The sequence below is a fragment of the Ammospiza nelsoni genome, chromosome 25 (genome assembly GCF_027579445.1).
Source record: "Ammospiza nelsoni isolate bAmmNel1 chromosome 25, bAmmNel1.pri, whole genome shotgun sequence".
In the NCBI taxonomy this organism is placed as follows: domain Eukaryota; kingdom Metazoa; phylum Chordata; class Aves; order Passeriformes; family Passerellidae; genus Ammospiza; species Ammospiza nelsoni.
Genome location: NC_080657.1, coordinates 7,153,313 through 7,173,649, shown reverse-complemented (window position 1 = coordinate 7,173,649; position 20,337 = coordinate 7,153,313). Strand labels below are relative to the sequence as shown.

At 47.5% G+C, this 20,337-nt stretch overlaps 1 protein-coding gene across 11 annotated transcripts in view; it reads left to right on the top strand.

Annotated features, from left to right (window-relative positions):
- EPB41 (erythrocyte membrane protein band 4.1) overlaps positions 1-18,458 on the top strand; it is an 86,396-nt gene extending 67,938 nt beyond the window's left edge. For 7 of the 11 annotated variants that reach the window (XM_059488612.1, XM_059488617.1, XM_059488616.1 and 4 more), the window contains 6 exons: positions 8,132-8,602; positions 9,806-9,934; positions 11,962-12,063; positions 12,512-12,592; positions 14,036-14,143; positions 15,032-18,458. In XM_059488612.1, coding sequence (XP_059344595.1) covers positions 8,132-8,602; positions 9,806-9,934; positions 11,962-12,063; positions 12,512-12,592; positions 14,036-14,134 — 882 coding nt within the window. In that variant the 3' untranslated portion in view covers positions 14,135-14,143; positions 15,032-18,458. The remainder of the gene's footprint in view (positions 1-8,131; positions 8,603-9,805; positions 9,935-11,961; positions 12,064-12,511; positions 12,593-14,035; positions 14,144-15,031) is intronic. The other 4 variants (XM_059488621.1, XM_059488620.1, XM_059488619.1 and 1 more) reach the window with 1 other exon arrangement.
- The last annotated feature ends 1,879 nt before the right edge of the window (positions 18,459-20,337 follow it).

The following is a 20,337-nucleotide window of genomic DNA, read 5'->3' as shown; positions in this document are numbered from 1 at the left end:
CTGTATCTGTTTGAACAGTATTATTTAGGAGGCTAGCAGATTAACTGGAAGGAGTAAGGTGAGCATGGCATGTGCTGTCTGCTCTGAGGGTCCGTGGGGTATCATGGGCCACTCGAGCCACTTCTTGCTCTTGAGGTACAGGTTGAGGTTCTAAATGCTGTCTCAGAAACTTAGGTTGCTAGTGAAATCCTTTGCTTTAATCCCACAGGAATCCTTCCAATTCCTCTTGTAACCTGCTCTGATTAGTTCACCAGTTTGTGCCTTTAGGACTTTGTTTTGTGAGGATGCTGATTTTTCATTGGAAAATATTCCTCCCTTTTTAATACACTGCCTTTAATATACAGTCTTCCTCCTTTGGCACTAGGAAGTGTAGAAGTCTGAGGCTTGTTGTCCAGGTGTAGTCTGGTGTGAAGGAGGGTGCTGGCAGGCTGTGTCCCTGAATCCTTGGAGCATCCCTAGGAATGCTCCAAGGAGAGCAGCACTTGCACTCCAGCAGATCTGATGTGGAGTTTAGGAAGATGGAGGTGGGCCCTGGAGAGGAGAGGTGAGGGAGGATGCTGGGATGCCATGTGCTGTGCAGAAAATGCAGGCTGGAAGAAGTCAAGGGATACTTGTGGTTGGCATTCCCTGCCTGCATCTCCTTCCCAGAGTGGTAACTGTTGTGATGAAGAACAGGGATTGTTTGTTCTCCCCAGCCTGGTGTGAAGAGGGAAGAAACAAGAGTTGTTTGGATATCTGTGTCCATTTTCTGTCCATATTTCCTGGAGTTTGAACACAGGTGCTTCCTTCCCAAAGCCATTGCTCGGGATCGCTGCCTGGGATGCTGCAGTGAGCACTGCTGAGTTTCCTGCATTTCTGATCCAGTGACAAGAACTTCGAAGCCACACTGGTGGCTTTGACAAAGCCATGGTTTCTATAGCTCTGTCACCCATTTTCAAAGGACGTGAATTCTAAAACTTTTTGTCCAGATCAACCTTAGGCCAGAGTGCTCAGGGTGTCTCATCTCAGCGGGATAAGAGATAAGAGTCACCTCTACTCAATTCTTTAACTCTTTAATTCAAGTGGTCTCTTTCTCTCTCTTTAAATCTTGAGATAAGGCTGGTTGTCATCACCAAAAAACCTTGGAAACTTTACACTCTGAAAATGCTCAGGAACATTTTTGCAATTTATGTACCAATTATCACTGCAGAGTAAAAGAAATTGAACAAATGCTTTCTGTATTTCTGGCAGTTTAGAGGCCAGTTACCCATATTCATCCAGGTAGATCTGATCCCTCCTGAGAGAGGAGGCCTGGAACTTAGCAGGAACAGAAACCTCATCTGTCCAGTGCCCCAGGGATGTGCCCCCTGGGCTACAGACCCTTTCCCAGACGCTCTTCTGCTTTTTTCCCTGTTTGCTTGTGATGCAAAGGGAGTGACAGTCCATGGCAATCCACGTAAGGTCTCATTCCTGCACATTCTGTATCCCATTTGTGCACATTCCGTATTTTTACACCTTGGTGCTCTGGTTTCCCTTTTTTCCCATGATGTCAGCACAGGATGCAGCACCGAGAGGAGGATTTTGTGAGTCCTGCTGTCATCCCTGTGCACAGGGAGAGCTTGATTGGCTCTAGTGCTGTTTTAAGGCTGAGATCTCAGGGGATCTATAAAAGAACCAATACATGAACTTCATTCCTATTTTCCTCAGGAACAAACTTGCTGGGAGCACCAGCAACTCCTGCCTGCCTGCCCCGACACTGGCACCTGTTGACACAGGGATTCACACACACTGTTCAGCCAGGCTGATGCAATGCCAGGCTATGGGTGATGGAGAGCTGAGTTATCCCTCCTGCAAGGAAGCTGTAAGTGTCTGCAGCATGTAACCTCATCCAGGTTGGCATGAGAAATCTTGGTTTTTCAAGGTGACCTGCTGCAGAAAATGTCCTTCTGGTGACTGGCACACTGGTGACACAGGCAGGATAAGTCTGCCAGAAGTCTTGTCCAGTGTTTTGTGGTGTGGTCACTCAGCTCTTTGATGCTCTTTGATGTGTGTAGGATCCCACTGGGAGCTGTAGAGGGTTCAGTGATTCCCATTGTGATATTGACGGTTGGCTTCGTAGCCACTTCCTGAATCTCCTTACCCGGCTTCCACCTCTTTAGAACACACAGGAGTTTCTTGTGCTTTCTTGCTTTAGGAGAAAGTGGAAACCAGCATTCTGAAGCAGCAGATGTGCCAGAGCCAATTGCTTGGAACTCAGATTCAGCTCTGAGGCTCTGCTGGGTGTGGGGCTCTGTGTGTGATGATACTTGAGGTCTTCATTGCTGTAAAACAACATTCCTTTTCTTTTTTGACTGCTGAAAGGGAGCAGATAAAGAAGGATGTTGCCTGCACCTCCTCCCACCTTCTGCCTCGCTTGGGGAGTGATGGAAGGTGAGCTGAGGACTCTCCATGGGCAGCTCAGTCAGGGCAGTGTTCAGCCAAGGCTGGCTCCCCTCTCTTGTGGTTTTCCCAGTAACTAGTGATGACTCTAAAGAGTAGGTATTCCATATCTCCCTCCTATTCTGAAATAATCAGTAGAGGATGATTTCCTCAGCACAAAGGGAAGTAGTTTGTGTTGGGAGGAATGAGGCTTGGCTATACCACCAGCTCCTGGGAAGGTTATCATAGAATCATGAAATACTCTGAGTTGGAAGGGACCCACGAGGATCATCAAGCCCAGATCCCAATGGTTATGGACAAAGTCTTTCACTTCACATCAGTGTTAGTAATTTATCACTCTGAGAATTGTTTCACTGGTTTATTGCATTTTCTTTTTTCCTTGCCATGATTTGATGGTGCTTGTTCTGACCTATGGGACGAGGGAGGAAGCTTTCTGGATAAATTCAGCCCAAGAAAGCATTATGGATTCATGCAGAAGCTCCTTGGTCTGTAGTTGTTGGTGGGTGATGCTGGGGAGCCTGACCGAGTTGATTCCTCTTGTGTCTCTGTTTGCATCTGTTGTGGTTTGTGGGGCTGGAGACAAAGACAGGCCTTGGTTTGGGCCCCTTTGGGATCTTTTAGCAACGGTAGACAGTCTTGTTAGACTAGTCCTGTGGGGACTAGAAACACTTTCTTTTTTACCTAAAATGCTCTTTTGGAACACTTTTTTGGTTTTGTATTTTTTCTCAGATTTTTCTTTGTAAATATGTACATTTATCCATTAATAAATGTTATTGCAAATCAGATTTTTCTTTCCACTGCTTATTAACCAAAAAAAGCTATATATGACTTCTTGAACTAACCTTCAGTATTCCTTTCTCAAAGCAGGAGCCATCAGACTGAGTCATTGCTGATGGCATTCAGAGTGTAGGGTCTGTTAGACACTCTTGGGTGTGGGCTGGGGAGAGGGAGTACACAAAGCTGCAGCTCTAAGGTCTCCTGATCAGAATAATTCAACTGAGGATTAAATCCAGCTTGGGTTAAGACAGACTTTGTTTGCAGGAGTCCTCTACCAAATGCTTAATGTCACTCTAGCACCTTCTGCCTCTTCGCTTTGGAGACTGTGTGGTAGGAAAAATCAATTGCAGGAAGTTGTTTTGAGAGCAGAAGTGAGGCAGGTTCTGCACAGCTACAAGAACCTCTGTCCCACCGGGTGTGTTAATCTGGGGACAAAAATGCTCCTTTTGGGTTTTGTAAGTGAAGAAACCACATTCCTAATGAACCACTGTTCCTCGGCTCAGTGATACAACATGAGCTTCTGGTGGATTTTTTCTGGTTGAAGCTCAGGTTGTGTTTTGAGGTTGTGTCAAGAGTCAATTTTAAATCCCAAGTTTTTCAAGATTACAGGAAGGCAGATCTGGCTGCTCATAATGCCAATTCTTGAGATGAGTGTGGCATCAAGGCAGAGCTGTAACTTCATGTCTTGGTTTGAACAGACAGGTGTCTGTTAAGGAAGGCAGGAGTATCCCTTGAAATGAAAAATGTAAACCACCCCTCCCCCTGAATTATTCTAATTTTGAAATTAAGAGGCTCTCAGGCAAAGATATGGGGGTAGGAATAACAGTTCTTTAATAGAGAAAAAACTATATATTAAAAAAATAAAGATAAAAATAAAAATGCAGTAATACAAAATAATGCTGCCAGAGTGAGAGCAGGCCCTGGCACGCTGTGGCTCAGGCTGGTGGCACAGCCCCATGCCATGGGGGCTCAGCCCTCCTGCAGTGCCAGCTGTGGCTCTGCTGCAGCAGGGATCCTGCACAAGGGGGGAGTTTTCCTCTGCAGCTCCAGGGCTGCTGCAGATGGGCCTGGGCTCCCTCTGGCCATGCAGGGCAGCAGAAAGCTGCTCCTCTGGCAATGCAGGGGGCAAAGGCTGCTGTGCTGTGCCAGGCTCAGATTGCATCCAGGCAGGAATGCTTGGCTCCTGCCCTGGGCGCAGCATCTGCCCATGGGATGCTGGAATTGGATCAGCCCTGCAGGGACACTCAGTGGCCATGGAGAGCAGAGATCTCCTGGAGGGAGGATTGGCTGTGGGAGAGATGAAGAAAACTGCCCCAAGCACAGCAGAGAACTGCCCCAGCTCTGACAGGTGGGCACAGAACACACAGCCCCAGACACATCTTGCAACCTAAGACACCTCATTTATGGAATGAGGGAAGTGGAATGAGCAGCACAAAATTGATGGCATTTATAAACACTGACTTTATCCACTCTCTTTGCTTGTTGCTGCTGCACTAAGGCAGCTCTTTGCAATGTCATTGCTCTGTTCTTTGCAGACGGATTTTGGAATAAAGGGCCCTTCATGTGACAGTACCTGTCCCACAAAAGAGATGGGAAGGAGACCAGTGGGGGTGGGCAGAGGAATCATATTGCCCAACAATCTCATTTTGATAATTTAAGTGTTCATCTTGAGGTTGTTTCATGTTGCCCGCACTTCGATACAATGATTGGAGGTAATTGCTGTGTGTTGTGTAATATATTGGATTCTTGTTCATGACAGAGTTTAGTCTTTTGAAGGTTTGGGTGCACAGTGTGTTTTCTAGCATTACTTTAACTTTTGGTCAAAACCTCTTTTATCTGTCTGTCATCTGAGTAGGCTGGTCAGGATGTTGTGATCATGTCAATGGCAATGAGAAAATCCACTGAAAACCACAAATCCATAGGTAACGTCCATCCTTTTCAATGCCAGGTTGTTTTGAACAGCTTCTGAATATTTTTAACTTTTACTTTAAGGCAAAGCAGTTTGGTAAGGTAGTGGCAAGTACTGTAAAATAAGGATCTCTTGTTTTCTGCTTCATAATACTTTTTACCCAAGTGCTTTGCCAGCTGTGAGATTGAGCATCAGTTGATCTGGGAGCGCTCTCTGGTGAGTGTGGTTTGCTGCAAAGCAACATCATCTCCTTGTGCATTCCTAGACAGTCACTCCAAGCCTGTGAGCTTCTGTGGATCCTTGTTTGGGGATAACCTAATAACAGCGTCAACAATTCCATTGCCATGCTGGAAAAGAACAGGACTGGGAAGTATTAACCAGCTGGGATTCCTAGCCTTTCATGTGGTCGTTGTAGGTAATTACTGTGCACCAGAAATTCATGGTTTTAGCAATTTTTATTTAATATTAACTGGCAGTCGACATAATTTTAGCACTCCTTAAGTTTTCTGCAGGATAGTAATCTGATTTGGGATGGGAATAATGGAATATTCAACATAAAGAGGCAGCAGCATGAAAAAGAACATCCACTCTGACAACACAGGGCAGCTGAGTCATACAAATAGATACTGATCCAAAACAGCAGAGCCTTGAAGAAATGCAAATAAACAAATTTATACAAAACGACTTTTTGAGAAAAAGAAATCCTTTTGGCCACTGGTGTCAAACATGAAATTGAGCCTGTTATTAATTTATCCCCAGTCTGAATTATTGTGCGTCACTTCATTGCAATCCTTCAGCTGTATCTTCAGAGGCACAAAGATTTGTATTTGAAGGGTGGTGCATAAGATGCATTCATGTCTGGGTCAGTTTGTTTCTTCTGGGGCATTGCATCCTGTCCTGTATTTAATTTACTCTGTGTTTGACTGCTTTGTGCTTGATTTAGGCCTCAGTGGTTTGGGGCTATGTCCCTGGAAATGAGTAGTTGGCAGTCCAGGCACCTCTCAGGTTTCCTGGGTCTCAAGGTGAGCTTGGAACTCTGCAAATCTGAGCCCTAAATAGGTATGCTTTGGCATTTGCAATTTTAAACAAATCTTGATAAGATCAGAATTTGTAACAGATGCTGAAATTCCTATGGAGGAGTTTTACATAGATAACTTTATTTAGAAATTAATACCTTCCCATTAGTTTATCTTCTTAATAATAATAAGTGGAATAGGAAGGCAAGACAATAAGTGTTTCTGATCAGTTGATCTTATCAGGATTTCATTCTGTCTTTCCAGCTTGCATGTTTGCTGCTGCACTTGGCTCTGCTGGCGATGAGAATACGCACAGCACGGGCTCCATTCCAGCTCTCCCTTCCTTTTTGCATCTGTCATACAAGATGCTTCCAAATGCAAATTATTTTATCTGTCTGTGAAAGGGAACTGGGAAGTTGTTTTGACTGTATACAGATTTTTGCCTTTTAAATACATCAGTGTTTGTGTCGCTGCTTAGTCTTCTTTGTTTTATCTGTGATTCTTCTGTTGGCTGGGTAGTGCTCCAGCTCTTACATAAGGAAATCTCACTCCTAAGGCGTGTTCCATTAAACCCCAGAAGATGAGCTGTGTCTTCTCAAGGTCCCATGAATAATTTGCAAGGTTTAGCATCTATAATTAAGGGAAGGTCAGCATATTGGCAGTATATAAATTCAAGTTTTAAACCAACAAGACATGGCTCTACACAGCCGACAGCCCATTCATGTTTTATTTTGTGGAATATTGCAATGTAGAGTCTTGCATTAGAAAATGAGGGTGGGATCTGGGTATGATATCATAGAATATCCTGAATGGGAAGGGACCTGCAGGGATCAACCAGTCCAGCCCATGGCCCTGCCCAGAGCCCCCAGCAAGCCCAGCCTGGGCATCCCTGGAGCTCTGGCAGCCTCGGGGCCGTGCCCATTGCCTGGGCAGCCTGGGCAGTGCCAGCACCCTCTGGGGGAAGAGCCTTGCCCTGAGCTCCAGCCTGAGCTGCCCTGGCCCAGCCCCAGCCGTGCCCTGGCTGCTGTCCCTGCCCCAGAGCAGGGATGGGAGCTGCCCCTCGGGAGGGAGCTGCACACTGCCTTGAGGTCTCCAAGTTTCTCCATGTTTGGACAAACATGTGGAAGGGTTTGGTTCAGAAATAGCCTTTCCCTGTGAGCACAGTCGGACCTGCCCATCTCAGTGTTGGTTGCTCTCCCTCATTTGAATTAAATGCATTTTGCTAAGCAATATCCCATCAACTTAAGACAAGCACAAGAGGCTGGAAATTCTAATAAATAGAAATGTTACAGCTAGCCTGTCTACAACATAAAGAAGCAGCGAACTGAAAAATACCATGAGAAATGGGGGAAGAGTAATTTCTTGAAGTTATATTTTAAAAAAGCATCTATTTGTTCCTTCATAAAGCAGCTCCCGCTCTTATCCTACCATTGAGCTATGCCGTGATAGGAGGTCAGTCAAAGTGAAAGCCTCTGGGGTATAAAAAATGAATCATACCAAATAACTCACAGGCTTCAGGCCTCACATTTTAAGCACAAATTGCAGTATTTTTGGTTGCCCAGGGAATCTTGTTAGAAAATGAGGCAACAGTTTCAAGGAGTTAAAAGCGGAATCAGGATGGTTTTAGTGAGTTTTGTTGCCCATGGAAGTTTTGGATGTGTACAAGTCCCCTCTTGATACACTGATTGATACACTGAAATTATTCCCAACTGAGCAAAAAGTGCATAGTGGTGGCTCTTCCTCTAGGTGCACAGACTTTTCATATTACTTCCTTAGAATTTAGGAGAGTGGATTATTAATGTACTAGGAAGGGTGTGTCAGTGAATGCCCTGGGTAGAGCACAGAGCTTTTCCAGGGTCTGGCCCCACTGTTGCATGTGTTACTGGAGATATGATATATGATAAGAACCCAATGTTTTACCTTGATGCCTTCTGACCTCCTGCTCTCCTTAACTCCCTGCTCTCTTTCTCTCTCTCTCTCTGGCCCTTCTTGTGTATCTATTTCTTTTTAGAAAATGAGTGACTTTCTCTCCCAGGAGGATGTGGCTGCAGTGGCAGAGTGGAGCAGTGTTGACACTGGCTTTGCGTGGGAGGGCTCAAGGCAGTCAGTAGTTGTTAGTGAGACTCCAGTGCCACCCGCCTCACAGCCTTCTGCCAGCTGGCACTGTGGTGCTTCCTCCCTAAGCAGCGAGGAGGAGGAGGAGGAGAAAGAGGAGCAGGAGGAGGCGGTTCCCAGCCGATCCGCCCACGAGGAGGACCTGACATGTGGAAAGGGGGTTTGTGTGGATGTGGAGAAGGACTCGGAGCTCTCTGAGCTGGAGCCCCAGCCCAGCCCGGCCACACTTCCCCGTCAGCCCTGGGGAGGAGAGGAGGAGGAGGTGGCAGAGGATGGCGAAGACAGCTTTGGCTTTAGAAAGCCACATGGCAAATGTCCCAACCCAGATGCTCCTAACAGGCTGCTGGAGCTCATTCGCTGCTTCCAGGTAGTGAGCCCAGCTCCTGCCCCCCACACCCCGGCTGCCTTTGGAGTGGGAACCCAAACACTGCAGCAAGCAGCTGCCACAGACCCACATAGGAGTTGGGTTTGCTTGGCTTGGACTCATGCTTGGAGCTAATGAGCCAGTGAATCTCCCACAGTCAGTGCAATAAGCCCCTCTCAATTTATCTTTGAATTAAATACGAGCCACTGTCAATTTGTCTTTGCATTAAAAAAGACTCCCTCTCAATTTATCTTTACATGAAATACAGTTGCCACAGTGCAATGCCCTTTGTTCTTCTTGGATTGAAGCATCCTGTGGCATTCCCACGAAAAGACAATATTTAGGCTCAAAAATTGTGTAATTTTAGCTCCTTAAGGATTTTGCTGGCCCCAGCTGGACTGGCAGCTGACTCTCAGCACAGCAGAGCAAATTTGAGGTGCTGTCCAGTGTGTCCTTTTGTGCTCCCCACTGTGGGAGGGATTTTTGCCTGCTCCAGTGTTGATATTGCTTTTGATTCAACAGATGCCTGTTCCCCGCTAATGATCACAGTGGCATCTGGCAGGGTTGGGGATGGTGGCAGAAATCGAGCCCTCTGGAAAGGCACTGGCTCTGAACTCACTCTGTCTTCTTCTGGATAATCATCAGGTGTTGGAATAACCGATTTCTCTCCACCCTTATTGTTCTTCCTGTTTTATCTGACATTGATTTAATAAAAGTTAAAGATCTGATGAGGATTTTTCATAATGCAGTGTTACTCTTGAGGTCAGGATAAAGCTGCTCAACTGTGATAAAGTCTTTGTGTGCCCAGGGCTGGTGTAATCCTGACACTGGCATCACCAGATAAGGCTCATCTTATCCTAGTAACTGGCAATGGGCTTCTGGTAATTAGAAAGTTAAGAATCAGTGGAGACAGCATCTGTGGTGTTGTGGCACACCCATTAAACCCTTAATGCCTGGTTTGGGCTGAGCAGAGTCCACGGTGTGGGGAAGGGCTGGAGGATTTTGCTGCCTGTCTAATCCTCACGCCTGATCGCTGCCCTCAGAGCAGTGTGATGTTCCAGAGACTTAAACCCAAAGATTTCCAGGCTGACCTTGGTTCCCGCAGTACTTTTATCAGATCACTGTCAGAACACTTGCCAGCAGCCCATTCAGGATGTGGAGATGGGAACTGGCTGTTTACAAGATGTTTTTAACCCTGTCTCACAGCCCCCGCTAGTGAAGACACAGACTGTCACCATCTCTGACGTGTCCAGCGCCATCAAAAGTGAAATTCCCACAAAGGAAGTCCCTATTGTCCACACAGAGACAAAGACCATCACCTACGAAGCTGCACAGGTAAGGTGTGTTCTGATGAGTTTCCTAGGGCTTAATTAAACCCAAGTAAACGTTTTGTTTCCGAATCCTCAGGATGAGACAGCAGCACCTGCCTGTCTCTGCATGTCTGGGTGCAGCACAGGCATTAACTGATGCTGTGGACACTATTTCCAGGTGCATCTGGTATTTCTAGAGGAGCAGTGGTTTTGCTGTCCCTTAAGAGTAATTATTTTTTCAAGATGTGTTTGCAAACAGAGTTTATCTTCAGCCACTGGTGGCTTCAGGATGTGGCTCTCTCTGTACAAAGTTAACCTGAGTTGGCCTTTTTTCTGCAATAAATGCCTTTTCTCGTTTTCCCAGATCTGAAGAGGGTGTTTATGCCTCTTCAGAACTTGGTTTATAAATGATTTGGTCATCCTTAGGTTTCAAGACTGAAATGGTTGTTAAACATCAGATGTTCTGTATAAAATGCAGCCTCAGTGGGTATGTGGTGACTGGAAAGTAAAAATCTTAGTGGAGCAGTATTACAAAGCAGAGGATATGCAGGTATGGATTCATTGCTGAGGTTAAAATTAATCCTCAGTCTAAAACAGAGGATTTTAATCACAGACTGGCAGGATGGTTTGGGGTGGAAGGAGCCTAAGAGTTCACCCAGTTCCAGCCTTCTGCTGTGGGCAGGGACACCTTCCACTGTCCCAGGCTGCTCCAAGCCCTTCCAGCCTTGGGCACTGCCAGGGATCCAGGGGCAGCCACAGCTGCTCTGGACAACCTATGCCAGGGCCTGCCCACCCTCGCAGGGAACAATTCCATCCCAATATCCCATCCAGCCCTGCCCTCTGGCAGTGGGAGCCATTCCCTGTGTCCTGTCCCTCTATGCCTTGTCCCCAGTCCCTCTGCAGCTCTTCTGGAGCCTCTTTAGGCCCTGAAAGGGCTGTAAGGTCTCCCAAGGCCTTCACTTCTCCAGGCTGAACACCCCCATCCCTCTCAGCCTTTCTTCATGTATTTGAAATTTTGGAGCCTGTGTCAGCTTGGCTTTGCCATTGCTGTGGTTGTCATCAGCCGCCTGTGCTCTCCTGTTGCAGTGAAGTGGCTGTGGGATGTTGTTATGGATGCAGGAATCTAATGATTGTATATTTTGGGATTCCTAAGGAATGCTGTGGCTGCTCAGCATCCTCCCAGCTGCAGCACCACAGAGATCATTCAGACAGTGGTGGTGAGCATTGCCCTGGCTTTCAGCAAGTGTGTATGGAGGAGTTTTGCTCAAAGTGGGAAAGGAAAAGTGATCTCCAGGGCTATGATCAGTTGGCCGTGTGTGCACAGGATGTGATGTGCCATGAGATCTCTGCCACACTGTGGAAAATGGTCCCACCTTGTGGTAATTCCAGATATTGTCCCAATGCTGAGCAGGGACACTGCCCAGTGGGGACATGGACGGCGCGGCCAGGATGAGCTGGCCAGGATGACTTTGTGTGGGATTTTTGGCAGACCTTGAGTGGTTGAGTCAGGCAGGATGAAATCCAAGAACCAGCTCCAAAATTTGTTCCTGTTTCAGCAAACGTCTGGATGTTCTTTGCTTCTGCAGAGCATGAAGTGAGGATGTGCAAGGTGTTGTCAGGAAGGAGGAAGGGTGGCAGTTACCTTCTGAATAAGATTGTGCTCTTGGCTTTGTTGATCTCCATGTGTGCAGGCAGGTGGAATTTGGGATCAGTGTCTGTGTTGGTCTCCTGTCATGGTTCAGACATGGATGGTATGACCAGCACTGCAGGGCCAGCAGCATGCTCAGACTTGGGTATGTCCCAGTGCCCCTGGTCTCAGGGGTGTCACAGGTCCTCCTGGAAGGATCTGTGCTTTTCCAGCCTTAAAGCATAGGGACTTTGAGCTTTCAGAGACTTGCCCAGCTCCTGTGCACCTAGGCACAGGTTGACTTGTGTCTTGTGCACGATGGAGCTGCTGTCCTCAGATTATCTTCTCTCTGGCTCTGGTGATGTGGAGTCTTTGCTTCTGTCCCCACTGCTCAGGGGCTGATGGCCTGTTCTTGTGTCCCACAGACAGATGGTGGCAATGGGGATTTAGACCCTGGCATCCTGCTGACTGCCCAGACCATCACTTCAGAAACCACCAGCAGTACCACCACCACCCAGATCACCAAGGTAACACCAGGGAGCACCACAAAACACCAATTCAACCAACAACCTGATGGAGAGATGAGCAGGGATGAGTGAGAGGAAAAAAAGTTTTTGGAAGGTCCTTTCAAATACATGATTAGTACATGGAGCAAAGCATGAAGGGTTCAGTCTTGCCTGTGTTAAATCTGTGGATTGTGCATTAATTGCAGCACAGTCTGCACATGGACTCTGACTGTCCTGTGGGGGACAGCAGGAAGAGCTGTCCTGTGAGGAGAAGCTCTTCCCTGGCTCAGCTATAAAAAAATAACTCTTTGACAGTTTTTCCTTGAGCAGCAGCAGTTTCCCCTGTGACTCTAATGCCAGGTACAATTTGGTGACACTATTTTTGGATACCATCTTTAGACAGGCAGCCCCAGTGAGCTCAAACGCCTCTGCACTTTTACACTAACAGCAGCTTTTCCTTCTGCTCTAGACTGTGAAAGGTGGCATTTCAGAGACACGGATTGAGAAGAGGATTGTCATCACGGGAGATGCAGATGTAGACCATGACCAGGTAGGAGTATGGATATGATCCAAAAGTATTTCCCAGAGCTGGCAAAAATCAGTCAGGCTGCCTGTTCAAAGACAGTGTCACCAAAAAATGAACCAGGGAAATTTTACTGGGGTAGAGATGAAAGTTCATGTTTTTATAAATTGTGGCTGCTCTATCCCTGTAAATGTTCAAGGCCAGGTTGGACAGGGCTTAAAGCAGCCTAGTCTAGTGGAAGATGTCCCTGCCCATGGCAGGGGGTGGAATGTGATGAGGGTTTAGATCCATTTCCAACCAAGCCATTCCATGATTCTGTATCAGTAATAAATTCCTTTTGACATCAAGCATCTGAGCCAGGAAAGCTGAATTCTATTCTGAAACTGATGAGCAGCAAAGTTTTGATTCCAGGATTGTTTCGGACAGTTTTGTAGGCTTTTTTAAAAGATCCATAAAAATGTGAAATAAAAGTTTTCCTTGACATCTGGCTGATCTGCATTCCTTTTCCCATAACTTTGAAGCACTATTGCTATTTCGTAGTGCCAGAAGTAATTTCAGAGCACTCAGCACCTGTGTAGCATCTCTTTGGCTTTATATGAAACCTTTCTGATGACTCAGCCTCGTTGGCCTCTTGCATGTGTTGGAAGTGATGATTTTGTCATCAGAGAATTATACTTTGAATTTAAATTTAGACGCAAGTATCATGTGGGTGGAAAATATTCTTATGACAAGATCTAGTTTATTAACTCCACCACAAAATGTCTGAGATGTGCCTATCACACTTGCTGGAAGAATAAGCAGGTTATGCTTAAATGCTCTCATCCATTTTCTGCCATGGGGCAGTGGAGAGATGGAGGTATTCTTCAAGTAGTGCTTTTCCTTTCAGAGATAATGTAGTAGCACTAAAAGTCACCAAAGTGTGTGGCTGAAGTCCTGGGGGCAGTGTTGGGCACCACAATTTAAGACCTAAAACAATTAAGAGAGATTCCAAAGGAAGCTCTGGAGATGGTGAAGGATCAGGAAGGGCCATGCAGGGGGTGGCTGAGGGCACTCGCTGTGTTCAGCTGGAGCAGAGGACACTGAGGGCAATGCTCAGCAAGGGCTGCAGCTCCGACCTCTGCTCCCTGTGATGGAGGAGGTTAGGGCTGGAGATCAGGGCAAGGCTCTTCCCCCAGAGGGTGCTGGCACTGCCCAGGCTGCCCAGGCAATGGGCACGGCCCCGAGGCTGCCAGAGCTCCAGGGATGCCCAAGATGGGGTTGTTGGGGGGTCTGGGCAGGGCCTGGAGTGGACTGGATGATTCCTGTGGGTCCCTCCCAACTCACAATTGTAATTTTCCTATAATTCTATCAAGTGCATCTACTTTTCTTTTTTACACTCTGGAGTTAGAAGAAGGCTCTTGTGTCCTTGGTGGGTGCCATGCTCTGACTCTCTGACGTGCTCTAACCTTTGCTCTCTGTGCTGTCCCTCAGGTCCTGGCACAGGCGATCAAGGCTGCTAAGGAGCAGCACCCAGACATGTCGGTGACCAAAGTGGTTGTGCACCAGGAGACAGAGATTGCAGAGGAGTAATTGGGCTGTGTGAGTAGAGACATCACATCGAGTGGGGGCAGGGGGTGGCTGATTTCAGTGCACAGGAGATTTGGGTAAATAGGGTCAGAGTTGAAGTAAAGTGATCATTGTTCTCTGCTGAGTCCTGCTCATGCCTCTTCCTGTTAGATCCATGGAGGCTGATGAGGCAGTCACAGACAGACTAGTCCTGTGGAAATGAGCCCAAATGGGTTAAAAGCTACACAGTTCCTGCCATGAGGCTACTTTGCCTTCCCAAATATCCATGATGTGCTGGGAGCACATGGAGCAGCTGTAGGTGCCACATAGACCCCTGCCCACATCAGTGCCCAGTAACCCTCAAGCTGGACCCCAAGCTTGCCTGGAAATCCCATTTTCTGCAAATTTTATACATTTGGGAAGGAGCTGCTGAAGGAGTCCAGGAGCTCTGGGTGTACCTCAGTGCTTTAAAGGCCATCCTGCCCCATGCCACTGATCACAGAATCCAGGAATGGTTTGGGTTGGATGGGACTGTAAAGTTCATCCAGTCCCACCCCTGCCATGGGTAGGGACACCCTCTACTGTCCCAGGATGCTCCATACACTGTCCAGCCTGGTCTTGGACACGTCCAGGGATCCAGGGGCAGCCACAGCTTCTCTGAGCATCCTGTGCCAGGCTCTCACCACCCTCCCCGAGAAAAATTCCTTTCCAATATCCCATCTAACCCTGCCCTCTGGTATTCTTGTCCTGTTGCTCCAGACCCTTGTGCAGAGTCACTCTCCTGGAGCCCCATTAGGCACCTCTCACCTGCCTCTGGTGGTAACTCACCTGACTTCAATTCCCATCCACTTCAGGGAGGCATATTCCTGTCTTTTCCAGCATGCTGCTGTTGGTGCAACTTACTGTCTTCTCTCCTGCTAGGAAACATTCCTGCCCATGAGAACACCAGGAAAAAGAAACCCAGCAAAACTACCAAGAAACTACCTGGAGCACAAAGACCTCGGATTTCAGACTTGACACTCAGAGACATTCATATCATTTATTAAGAGTTGCGCTTTGACATTTTACTTGAGATTTTTCCAGAGTCCACTAGATCCTACTGGATATAGGGTTTTGTTTTGTTGGGTTTTTTTATATCTATCGCGACAGAAATATGCCATATTTCTAACTTCTAAAATATTTCTAGTATTTTTTACAGGTTTTCAGTTTTGCATTCCCTCTCACGCAAAGCCTCTTCAGACACAGAATCTCACCTCACAGGGCTCCCTGTTTTAACTTGTATTTCCTCTCCCTCGTCAGGGATAACGGAGCTGTTCCGTGCGCGTTCCCGGCGCGGGCTCTGTGTGCGCCTTCACAAAGCCATGGGTCCTTCTTCCAGGAGAGTCAGTTTAAAGAGTCAGACTTTGTGCAGCATTTCCAATTGCCTCTAGATTATTTTTGTAGCTCTGGGGAGCTCCAGCCCCGCTGCAACCCCTGGGCTGCTCTGAGCTCCCTGCCCACTGGGTTCCAGCCCTGATGTGTGATCACAGTAGGGTTTTGTGGTGTAGCCTGTGCACACATCTGAATAATTGACTAGATTTAAGGAATACTGGAAGTTGCTTCAAGTATCTTATACTGTGAATTTTAGAGCTTTAAGAGGATAGCATCTCGCCTTCTTCCCGTGTGTCTCTGCTGAGTGCTCCCCACCTGTTTGTGTTTTCTAGATGCCATTAAATTAAAAAGCCCTTAGAAGTGTGTGTTTAAGGTGTTTGGACTCAGGATGCTATTAAGGTAGGCTTGTGCAGCATTCACAGGAACTGAGCTTTTCAATGTCATAGTTTTTCACTTGTTTGTGTTCATGATTTTTAAATTACAGAGGGGTTTTTTGGTTTTTTTTTGTAAGTCATGGGTTGGGTTTTTTTCCTCCCCTCACAGTGCTGTTTAAAGCTGAACACGTTACCCATTTCTCAGAGCGTGTATCCTACTAGCATTTAATTTAAACTCCTTTAGACAATCCTTCCTAGGCCTGCAAGCTGTATTTGGAGAGGCTGAACAAGGAATTTTAGGAGGTGTCAGGTGTTGCTGATTGTGAAAGAGCCAAACCACATGGGAAGTGTTGACATTCCCTCTTCCACACTGGCCTGCGGGTCTGGATTTGCCTTCATGACCCCCTTGCTGGAAGGAAGTATCAGGGTGATTGTCTGAATCTTGAGGCTGAGCTTACAGACCCCCAGGGCCATCTCCAGCACAGAGGGGGTGATGCAAAAACATGATTTCAGGGGCTGGATGTGCTCCCATTTCTGCTCTCTAAGCTTCATGGGAATGTTCTTGCCTGGTTTGTCCTTCCACCATTTAAATTCAAGAAGCAAAAAACCAACCAAGCTCTGTAAAGAGTCTGCCCAGACACTTGTGAACACTTTAGTCCACTTGAGGTTGTGATTTATTTTTTTTTATGTATAAATATACATATACATACATATATGTATATATAGTGTGGCACAGTGGTAGCTGAGGGCAAGGAGTGCTCTGCTCCTCAGGAGAGGATGGGAAAAAAATGGCAATAAAGAGAAAAGCTCTCCAGTTTTAAATTTGAATCATGTATTTCAGAAGTCACTGGATTTAGCTCCGGCTGCAATGACTGCACTGTTTAGCTGCAGCCAGCCGTGGAACTACACTGAGGCTGGTGCAGCTTCTCAGCTTCAGGTGCAATTTTAATTAAGCTGTCAGTATTGATTGGAGACTCTGCTGGAGCTGCTGGATTTTGGCTGTCTTTGAGCCTTGCTGGCCCTGGTCCTGCTCAGCCTCCAGCCCTCCCGTGCCACAGCTGCCTCTGGGCTGCTCTGGTGCAGGTTTCCCTCCTGGGACGCTCTGCCTCCCTCGGGGCATCCTGCTCTGGGCATTGAGGGAGTCCTGGGCTCTGGTGCAGAGATTAAGTCTTCCTATCCATGTCTCAAAAACCCTTCCTTATTCTGCCACGCAGGCCCTGGCAGAGGCTCTGCTGTCCTCAGCTGAGTTGGGTAATGGTTGCCTTAAACACCCATCATGCTGAGCACCCTCTGCCACTGCCCTTTTTCTGGAAATTGAGTTCTTTGCCACTCAGTCCTTCCATCTCATTTGCAACAGACACCTGAAGAGTGAAGGGGCGCATGGAGCAGTGGCTGAGAGGATTTCTGGGCTTCACCAGGCACAGCCAACATGATAAATTAAGTTTGTCCGTAGCACTTAGAGGCACTTGGCTGTCAGGAGAGTTTAGGGGAATGTGGTCCATGGTGTTCCCTTGGGGTGTCCCGTGCCCTGAGCACGGTGAGTGGCACAAAACAGCCCAAGCAGGGATTTCTGGGTGAGAAGCCTGCTGGCAGGAGAGCTGGTTCCTTTCCAAAAGGATGTGCTCACTGTTGCTGCACATGTCCCTTGTTAAAGGGCCTGTAGACTAGAACAACCCCATTTTTTTTTCTTGGATTTTGGGTGGCTGTTTTCCATTTTCACACTTCCCCCTGCTGAGTTCTTGCTTCTCCTGGAGTAATTCAGACAAGTCCTGGCCTCATGTGCCCTTTGCCATCTCCTGCTGTGTAACCTCAGGGGTCTCCAGCCCCATTCCTGCCAACACAGTGCCCGAGCCCAGGAGCCTGGGAAGAAGATGCAAGTTAAAAGCAGAAGAAGCTTCTCTCACCCTCAGCCAAGGCTGCCCACTTCCCTTCTACCTCTGGTGGGATTTAAAATCTTTGGCTCTGAGCACGCTGTGTCAGCTCTAGGGACAAACCAGCTAAGTAAGGTCTATTTATATGAATGTTCCCAGCTCTTCCCACTCCACAAATTCACCCAGAGACTATCTTGATTGTATAATATGCATTATATGGAAGCTATTTATATATGAATGAATGTTTTTATAGAAAGGAAGGCAAGGAGCTCTTGTTCTTCTCCATTAAATTGGAATGGCAGCTCCGGTTGCCCAATAGGAGTCCCTGACCAACAGAGATGTGTTAGCAAAGGACTGACTGATTTGATTTTAATAAACTGTGGTTTGCTGATTTTCCTAATTGTACAATTACCTTAAGAGGTGGTAGTGTCCCAGCCTTAGAGATGAAACTTGTAAAAAACAAAACAAAAAAAATTATTTAGTTGAGAAGATGAAGGAGCTTTGTAAAAATTTTTTAAGGCAATTGTGAATTGTCTAGGTTAGGCATTTACAACTCTTTATAAAAATAGGAACTTTTAAAGTTGGCAAAACTTTCTAGATCAACTAGTGATGGGAGTTGTTATTTTGGATTTTCATAGTGAATCAAAGGGAAAGTTGCCATAGTGTTTAGGCAGACCTAAGTGTTCAGTATTGCTTCTTGTACTGCATTTTTCAATAAATCTTCAAACAAAATTCTCTCCCTAGTGTTGAATTCTCTTCCTCCTTCTCATCTTCCTCCAGGTGTCTCTCCTTAGCCTGGCTTTGTGGTGACTTGGTTTTACCAGCCCAAACCAAAGCCCCCAAATGTGGCTACAATGGTGCCAAAGCCCTCCCAGCCCTGGGCCAGCATTTCCCTGGGCTCTTGGTGCCTTCAGACCCCTCCAACAGTTCCCATTGTAGTCACATATGGGACCAAAGCCCCCAGAAAGGCCAGAAGCAATTCCCAGAGTTCAAATTTGCCCCAAAGAAGCATCACTTGATGTAAAACCTTTGTTTGAGCTGTGAAATTTGTGGTGAGACCAGGTGAGGTCTGTGCTCAGCAGCTACTGCCCAACCCTAAGTAAGTGTGACTCAGCTAGAGTGGGGGGAAATGTCAAATCCATCGATATTTTGGTTCTATCTGATTTTTTTTTTTCTGGCTGCAGCAGCTTTAGGAGGGACAGAAATAAGGCACAAAAAGCTGACAGGGCATCTTGGCTGCAGGCCTGACAGAGACCAAGAGCCAGATGGCCCAGTTAGGGCAGTTGGAGACTGGAGATTGGCTGGGAAAAGCTTCCCTGGGTGCAGGGGCAGCCCAGGCCTGGCTGTGGTGCCTCGGTTTCCCTAACAGGCAGAAAGAGAAGGGTGGCACGTGGCATGTCCTGCTAAAAGCTGTGAATTCCCATTGCCTCAGACACAGCCAGCATAGTTTCCACCCTGATCCCAGACAGTTTGCTTCCAAGTACTAAATCTCAGTGTCCTGTAAAGCCAGAATTACCAAGGAGCTGACCCTGGAGAGCTGGAACCTGCCACCCCTGGAGCTGCTTTCCTGTAAGAGTCAGCATGGCTCCCTCACAGCTCTGTGGCAGAGCCAGGCCCCGCTATCCCCCAGCTCCTGCCCTGCCCAGCCCAGCAGGGTCAGGCTGCACACAGCCCTGTTCCAGGGAGTTGGGGACATCCCAGGACCTCCAGACAATGCACTGGTCTGAGGGGCCATGGCTGGGGATGAACCACAGCCCCAAAAACATCACATCTGCAGACAACCCACCAAGAAATGGCTTTGCTTAGCTGCACTTTGGGATGTCAGCCCCTGCTCAATGGCCAAGACATCATCACCTGCTCCCGCTTCTGGCCCTGTTAAGCATCACCTGGGGACCAGCTCCAAGCTCTGTCAAGCTCCTGTGGGGCCCAGTCTGTCTCACAGCCACCAGCTCCAACAACAATATGGGATTGTGCTGGACTACACCAGTGTGTCCTGGCAGAAACACCATCATCAGCCTTGGGACTCCTACAGGGAGGGGACCTGGGCCTGATGGTTCCCACGGGGCTTCTGGCACATCCCTGTCCTGGACACTGCAGGGACGTCAGTGGCACCAGGGATATGGTCCCATATTGCCCATCTACCCAAACCATTGTGCTTTGCTGGGCAGGAGCGTTGCCATCACTAGTGAAGGGACACTCCAGCACAGGTGACACTGGAACCCCATCCAAAATGCCCAGGGGAAAAGTGTCCTCAGCTTATTTCCCCAGGGTACAAGTGCAGGGACAGCAAACACCCACCTCGATGCTCAGCAGTCTGGGGCCATCCCAGGAGACTGGAAAGGCTTTTCCTTACAGCTCCCCAAAGCTGCTCTGGGTGAGTGTCCCAAACCCAGGGTGCCTTTACCCACCTCAGCCAGAGCAGGAGGGGGTGTGCTCATGTTGCCTGTGGCATTTTGCCTGGCTACAAGCTAGGGAAAAAAAAATACCATGGCAATCCAGATGCAAATAAATGAAACCCCCACCCCTCGTCCCAGCTGTGCAGGAGGCAGCAGCTCCTGGCAGACCCACCCCAGCCCCAGATCCCACACCAAAGGCAATCACTGCCTTGGAG